Below are 8,574 nucleotides of genomic sequence, written 5' to 3' on the forward strand. Positions count from 1 at the left end.
GTGCGTTTAAATCTGTGTCCCTTTCCCAAAAACCTCCCCAGGGTAAACAGAAGATTTAGGGTTGTTTGAAGAACCCCCCCAGAATGGTCTTACAAATAGATGTGAGAGACGCAGTGCTCCTCAGCGTTTACAAGCAGAGTCCCCCAGAGGCAAAAGACTTGGAAGCCACCATCACACCGCACTATGTAACTCTTTGGGGACCAGCACTGGGAGAGTATGGGGCTGTGGTCCTCAAGTCCATTTACCTGGTCCTGGCACAAAAGTTCAATTTTCTCCTCAGCCAACACAGCAATATCCTCTTCTTTTTCCTGTTCTCCTGGTTTTTCATTATTAGAAGAGCTAGTGGTTTGAGATTCATTATCCAAGTTGATGATTTTTTCATAAACATGTTCCATTACTTTCCGAACTTGGAGCATGTCACTAGCAGAGAGTCTATCTCTATAAAACGCAAGGGCAGATTTGACATCAGGGAACTCAAGTCACTGCATATTAACTCGTCTATATTCTTTGGTGTTAACGATAAAGATAAAACACACCACAGAGACAAAGCAATGAATGGTTTTGGTCATGGCCTTACTCCATTTTTAGAATTACCAACATTTTCACAGTGTCTTTCTAAGAAACAGATTATATTCAACTAAGCAGGCTTTAAATACACATTCTTAAAATTTACATATACATAAAGAACAGCCCCCTGGGTGTAACTCCCTTAAGGATTCTCCCAGAGTATAGGCAAACTAAATGTTCCCCAAGAGGTGGCCTCCAAAGCTTACCAGGCTCAAATACGCTGTACACATTTCTCCCTGGGCTTCCCTCCCTACAGCCACACCTTCAATGGTGAACAGATGATGCCCCAGTCAAGACCTCGAGTCTCCACCTAACTCCAAACCCATGAACCCAGCAGCTGGGTATGTCTAGCTGAGTGTCCCATAGGTACCGCAAGCTCCGTATTATCTAAAACTAGACTCATCCAATTTCCTCACCCCCAAGCCTATTTCATTTGCACTTCTGATGTCAGTTAATGGTCATAACCATATGGTCAGACCAAGTAGCTTAGGCTCAAACTCTGAAAGACATCTTGATTGGACTATGGGAGTTCATTTTCCTATATTCTTTTCTGTATAAATTTGAAAATTTCTGTAACAAAGGTTTTAAAAAGTCTTGCTGTTTTCATTTGCTAGGATAGATAGGCTGTTCGCAGTTCCGCATTCTATATCTGAACTACTATAGTTCTCTTGATTCTTCCTGCCTTGAGCCTTCAACCTTCCTAGGCCTCAGCCTAAATGGCTCAAAATCATGCATGCTCTAATACTTGGCATTCAAATCCAGCATCAATGAAACCTCTAAAATCCTTTCTGACATTTCCTTCTAGTATTTTTCCACTTCCATCCTATGCTGCAGCCACCCTGGTTCTTACTAATTTTCACTGTCTCCTACATTCTCCCACTTCTGCATTCTTGCTCAACTATTTCCTGAACCTAGAATACCTCACCTTTGGAAGTTTTTTCTATCCTCACATGCCAGCTCAAATATCATGTCCTTCAAGAAGATTTCTGGAAAGCTACAACTAAAAATTCACTTCTTCTTCCTACACGCATCATTTCTAAGTATCCAAACTACGTTGTTCTACACTACGAACTAAAGCAAAAGGCAAAAAAACCCATGTCTTATTTATATTCGAACACCTGCAACCTACCACAGTAGGTACTTGGTAAAGGTATAAACTTGTAAAATGTTTATAAATGTATAAAATGCTGTAAGTGTATAAAATGTTCCTTTGTTGTAAAAACAAAGGAAGAGTTCTCTCTGGTAATTAGATCAAGGTATCATATGACACTGTATTTACTTACTTTTTTAGGGTCTTTGCTCCCGAAGACGCATGAGGTTGGAGGTAGAATGGAATTTTGTTGAATTTGGGCATATTTTTCTGAAATAGTAAAAGTAAAAAAAGGTATAATAGTTTCTGTTGGCTGGCAAACTAAAATGATATCAACAGAAAAACATGACTTATAAGTAATCTTTATAATTAAAAATGACTCATGAAATATATAGTAACCTATTAAATTATCGGTCAGTTTTAGAGAAAACATCAGAAAAGTATATTTAATTTTGAAATAAAAGATATGTAAAGACAAATTATATGTAGTATCAGTGGCAATATGAAATTATAGCATGGCTCTCCTCAAATAACAATACAAAGTATTAAAAGGAAAAAAACATATTTTAATTATTAAGCCATACAAACCAAAATTTCAGTTCTACATTAAACTTATTAGGGCTGAGAGAAACCCACAACTTTCACCTTTGAGCAAAACCTTATACTCTACGCTGGGTGGCCCAACATCCAACTGAAAAGGCCAATCAGGTCCTCTCACTTTCTTTCCCTCCGACGTCAGAGTGAGGTCTGAGGTTTTAAGCAAGAGTAGAAACTTTAGCCAACCACCTAGAGGTCTACCAGGAAGTAACCCACATACTTAGATGACATTAACTGGTCATCTTTTCTCTAGGTATTAATTCACTCCGAGCCTCCATGTCCTATCCTGTCTGGATGTTTCCTCTCAGGAATAGGCCTAAAGTCAGCACTGCATCCCAGGTGAGTTTCACACTCCAAAGAAGAAGTGATTTATAGAGAGCTCGGATTTAGAGAAGACCACGTATATCCAGTAGGTGCCACACTGGCTTTTAGTTCTTGGAGGTGTATCTGGGACAGAAAACGCATTTTCTAAAAGTCCTAGAGATTAAATCTCTTTTCATATGGCTTTAGGAATACACAAAATAGGCCAAAAGAATATGACAGCCTAGAAACAGACCCATGTGAATATAGAAATTTAGTACGTGGTAAGGATAGCATTTCAAGTTAGTAGGAAAGGATAGATTATTAAATTGTGCTGGCACAAGGGCTATCATTTTGGAAAAGTTAGCATCCTACTTCATGTCAAACAGAATAAATTCTAATAGATTAAAAATGTAGACATAAAAACATCATAAACATGCTGAAAGAGAGTACTTTTACTTCTTTTACTTCTGGAATGGAAAATACTTAGGCAAGACATGAACTCATAACTATAAAGGATCAATCTGATTAAAAAGCATCACATACAAAGTAACAATTCAATTAAGAGACATAGATAATAGTCAAAGGGTTAATATTCAACATGAAGAATTCCTACACATCAATAAGACAAGATAAATAATTCAGTAGAAAAATGAATGAATACAAACAGGCAGTTCACAGAAGAAACACAAACGGCCAATATGAAAAGATGTTTAACCTCACTAATATTAAAAAAGAAAACCCACATTAAAACAATGAGAAAATATTTGCCTATCTTTTTAGCAAGTTTAAAAATATCCAGCGTTGGTGAGGGTGTGGGGAAATGGGCACTCATACACTGCTGGTGAGAGTGTAAACTGGTACAGCCTCTGTGGAGGACAATTTGGCAATATCTATCAAAATTTAAAATGTGCATACCCTTTGATCCAGCAATTCCACTTCTAGGAATTTATCCTAAAAAGTATACAAAGATATATGTACAAGGATGTTCACTGAAGCATTGTTTGTAATAGAAAACATTGGAAACAACCTAAATGTCCACTAATAGGGGACTTGTTAAATAAATCATGGCAATTTACATAACGGAATACTATGCAGCCATTAAAAAGAATGATCCATATGTATGACATGAAAGGATGTCCAAGAAATACTTTTTAAGCAAAAAAAAAAAAAAAAAAGACAAAAACACAACCAAGTTGCAGAACAGTATTGTAATAGATTTTGTGCAAATTAAATGAATTACAGACACAAATATATGTTTATATACATATACACACACAAATAATATATGCTTGTGTATGCACAAAAAACAGTACTGAAGAACATGAATTAAACCATTAGTTACTTTTTCTGGGGAGAAGGAAAGGAAGTGAATGGAAAAGGAGTGATTGGGGAAGGGATGGGAATTTTACTTTATTTTTATTTCCTTTAATAAGCATATATTATTCTTACACTTAAAAAACAATAAAATATAAAGAAATATAAAACAATCATCAATACTTCTGCAACTTTGGAACTGAAGGGAAACAGAAAGATGACTCCATTTGGCAGTCTAGTTTTTATTTAAGATTAAGATTATACAAACTAAAGCAGTTCTTAATGATTTAGAAAAAATGAGAGAGTAAAGTGGGAGTGAGGGATACTTACATCCACAGTGATGTCAATTACCCATTGTGGCACCGTCTCATTAAGAAGCATTGACTCAGTCTCACCTCCAGAATCTCTGCAGAGCAGCCTAAAGGCAACCAATCAGGTAGTAAGTGACACAACAAGCAGAAGAGATAAAATCATTGTCAACAACATTAGAGGGCCTTTAGGATAACCACCACTTGATAGCTGGGGAACTAAAGTGCAGTCGGACAGAAGGACTCACTCAGCTAAGAAGGTCTCAGATTCTGAGACCCGACACACACTTCAGCCTCTGAGTCCTGGGGGATAACAAGAAACCTGGGTGTAGATAAAGAATTCAAGAAAGGTCACCTATAAGTGTTACAGTACATGACACAGGTTTCTGCATGTAACAGGGATTAGGATGTTTTCAGTAGTCATATGCTCAGGGAACTACAAAAAAGGAAAAGAATTCTGGGTTCAAGGGCAAGACAAGCATTTTCCTTTCTTCTGGCCCTCCAGAAGACTAGTGAGCTCTCTCCTCTGGCTTTACCAAGCCCTGCTGGCAACTTGGAGGTGAAGTCAGGCCAGTATTTATTTCCCTTCAGAACCTCAAAAAGGACTGCCAAGCACATTACATTGGGCCATTATAGGCACCATGGTCCCCAGGAGCTGCCCAAACCATCTTGCGAGGTGCATCTAAAGGAAGTTAGCTACACTGGTGCTGTCTTGTGGGTAGGGACTTCAGTGGTGCCATCTACCCCTGATTCTGGCAATCATGCTGGGTTAAGTGAGAGAAAGTAGTTTCTTACAAAAACCACTTAAGCTTCTGCCTTAAGGCAAAGTATCAACCTCATTCTAACAGAGAGGCTCAGCTGGTAATTAGAATATGATCTAACAGCATTATCAGACATTTTAACTATCTCATGGAGATAGAAAAAGCTTCCAAATCCCTGATACCTCTTTAAGTCAATAGTAAACAATTTAGAACACCTGGTTTGAATCAGTATTTCTTAGCAAATGAGATGCTTTCTTAGGTAAGGCTCCCAGCCCTCCTTATTCATACCTGAAGAGTGTGCGACCTCCAGCTTCACCAAAGATGACTGGGGTATGGGGGGGTACTTGAAAATATCCATTTCCCTTCTGTACTCGGTTCTCCTGCTCCCCATTTACTAGGGAAAAAATGCAGATGGTGTCAGTATCCAGAGTTAATGCTAAAAACAGATTCTAAGTATTTTGTTTCCATACTGTAGGTTTCAAATACTGTATCACTAAAGTAAAAAACCCTATAAGTTAGCCAGTTAGAAATAAAAATTAAAAAAAGAAACCAACTTAAAAATTGGAAACTAAGAAATACAGCAACTTGTGATATTCTTTATGAGAAATTACTACATTTTAAAGGATTAAAAGAGATTAATGTTTGAGATTTGTAAAATAAAGCAAACCTATCTATTGCAGTCACAGGGGTCTAGGACAACCTGTTTATAAATGATAATCTTTTTTTGTGGGACATCAACTAAGATGATGTCAGAAAATAGAAAAAAATTTTAAAAAACTGTTTATGGGAGTTATAACTAATGACAGAAGTATCAATGGAAACTAAAATCCTCAGAGACCATAATCTCATTTTCATTGTTCTTTGCAAACTGCATTTATTCCACTTTCTCTGTAATCTTTTAACCTAAGTGCCAACTTGTTCATAAACTCTTCTCTAATGAAAGTGGAGGCAATTTCAGCTTCTGAGGCCCATGCAGTTTCAAAATGTCCCTCAGTGTCCAATACATCTTCCTGACCTCATAATGCTTTAAGTCAACTCTTTGCTTCATTGGAATTTTAGTGCCTGAAGGATGGGGCCCATGCCCATTTATCTTTACTACTTCCGTCCTGCAAATCACAACAGGCCTCTGAACACTTGAGCTGCTCCTCAAGTATAATCTAAGCAACTCCCCTGGCGATGGTCTAAGTGCAGCAGATTACCAGACAGCTGAAGCATGCAATGTTCTGAGCTCTGCTTCAGGAGGTGGCCAGACCTTGTCCCTTTTTCTTTACTATGGCAGTTGATTTCCGGGACGATGTGGGGGTTTCTTCTAACTTCTTTCTTACTCCCACAATCAGAGCCTGGACTCAAAGGGTGCCGAGCGTACCATTGTTTTTCGATTACTTAATGTTTATCATTTACTTGGGGCCTCTGAGGGCATCCTTTCTTGCTGTCATAGAGATCATAAAGGGAGAACAAGCCCAAAACAGCAGTGTCCATAGCTAGTCACTGTTAAGTAGAAAAGTCCACAGCAGGACCTAGCTTTCTCAACCCTCTGTGTAGAGATCTTTACATTGAGCTTCTCTGGCTCATAGTTCATGGTACACTTCTGATAGAGAATGAAATGGGCCAGGTGAACAACAACAACAAAAAAACACGACGGGTTGGGTTTGTGTCATTTCTTTGACAGGGACATCAGAACTGCCTTTCAGGAAAGTGTATCAGCCTTACAAAAGAAATTTAAACTCCAAAAAATCATTATGGACAAATCAGTCAACTAGAATGAAGTTAACTGTAGGAGGTCCACATTATTGCTGACCACCAAAGTGGGTAGTCTTCAGCACAATCTCCAGAGAATTCAAATTATGTACCTCAGCTAAGCCCTCAGTAGATGGAATGCAAAGATTTATTAGCTAGCATGGGATACATATAAGTTATGAAATTTTAAGTTCTTTTTTCTCTCCTTTCTTTAACCAACCATTCAAAATATATTCTCCTGTCCAGTGAAAGTCAGTGCCACTGCCTGCAGCACATACATCTTCTGAATGTCGTCAATGACATTCATTCTTAACACATACTCATTACATACCCACACTACTGAGTTGGAACTTGAGTTTTGAAACATTCAGATCAGACTCAACACCAGGTAGATCACCAGACCAGACAGTAAAAACACTTCAGGAAAACATGAACTATGAACTTGGCTTTCTGCTGCAGTTCTAGACAGAAATCCCCAAGTCTATGTCCATGGATTATCTGAGAATTATCTTTGGAAGACAGACACGATACTCTTTATTGGCAAATTCAGGTACAGACCACATTTTATAGCTTACACATCTCTGCTGCCTTCTCCCTATGAGTAGTAAACCATGTTGGGGGTGAGGGGGTGGTTTAGTCCATCTAGCTTGAACAAAAGCTCTCTTAGAATCTCAACTGACAGTGGACAATGTTCTTAATTTGGGCTGTAGAAGGGAGGGTAATAAATTGGGCACACAGAAAATATATCAAATTTAGCAAATGTTTAGCATGTTTCTTAAAACAAAAAAAAAAATCTATCTTTAACTTCTGAGTAATTTTTGACCAATCACATAAAAACAGCACAAACCATGGTTCACTTCATTTTCTTCTTCATCCATTGGATTCACATGTGTCCTAGGCCAATATTCCAGAAGTGCCTGAAGTAAAAGTCCTCCCAAGTTTACTGCAAGAGTTAATTAAAATGAAAAGAAATGGAAAAGAGAGCTGTTAGTTTAAAACTAGAAACAGAGAAAGAAATAAAAATGATGTTTCCACATGTTCTAGCATTAAGGTTTTAATCCAATGCCAATGTTTTAAAAGCAAGATTTTGTCAAGTTCATAAAATTTTATCTGAGAATATTTAAAGGAGTTTAAAGCATAGAGCAAACATACTCTATTTGGTTGTTCAGATATAGCCTTTTATGAAAAATGAATAAACAAAGTCACGAATTACATTCTCTAAAGGTTATTTCTAGTAACATAAAGTTACTAGAATTCTATTGTATGTCCATATTCTTATGAAAATACTGTCCAAAGATATAATCAACAGTAGCAGGCTGTATACAGATGAGTACACAGCAAACAGCAGCATGAATCCACCTCTTTCAGAATGTGGGCCAGGAAAGACTCTCAAACTCACATTTTGGATCTGATCCATCAGGGCTGCTGAAGCCCGCATCTTTTGCAGAAACCCAAGCAGCAAAACAGTCACTCTCATCCAAAGTAATAGTCAACATCTGTCAAAAGGAAAAAACTGTTGGTGGCATTTCACTGAATATCATATTCCAAGTCTCTCAATTCTTTTATTGTGACTGAAGTGCTAAGCCACAGTCTCAGAACCATTAGCTGCTTTGAGAGACTCAACAGCAATACCATTTGATTTACTGGGATACCAAAAAGCACCTTCCAAGTTTAATTTTCTCCTTTTTACATTTAAAAACAGAACTCTCAGGTCTCTCTAGTGGCACACAGGGTTAGGTCTCAGCACTATCAAGCTATGGCAGCCATTGCAGCAAGAGTTTGATCCCTGGCCAAGAGTTAACCCATATGGCACGGGAGACCTCTCCTGTCTTGCCCACTGCACCCAGAAATACTTAAGCAGTTTATTTCTGTTCTGCTTCCCACTCTGTCTCTGGTG

General features: G+C 37.9%; 1 protein-coding gene across 1 annotated transcript in view; it reads right to left on the minus strand.

Annotated features, from left to right (window-relative positions):
- Positions 1–8,574, minus strand: part of WDR48 (WD repeat domain 48) — a 40,820-nt gene that overhangs the window by 850 nt on the left and 31,396 nt on the right. The window contains exons 17-18 of the mRNA XM_004676296.2: positions 1,851–1,927; positions 246–438 (exon numbers count right to left, since the gene is read on the minus strand). Coding sequence (XP_004676353.1) covers positions 246–438; positions 1,851–1,927 — 270 coding nt within the window. The remainder of the gene's footprint in view (positions 1–245; positions 439–1,850; positions 1,928–8,574) is intronic.

This window comes from Condylura cristata, unplaced genomic scaffold (genome assembly GCF_000260355.1).
Source record: "Condylura cristata isolate star-nosed mole 26May11 unplaced genomic scaffold, ConCri1.0 scaffold00004, whole genome shotgun sequence".
Classification (NCBI taxonomy): Eukaryota; Metazoa; Chordata; class Mammalia; order Eulipotyphla; family Talpidae; genus Condylura; species Condylura cristata.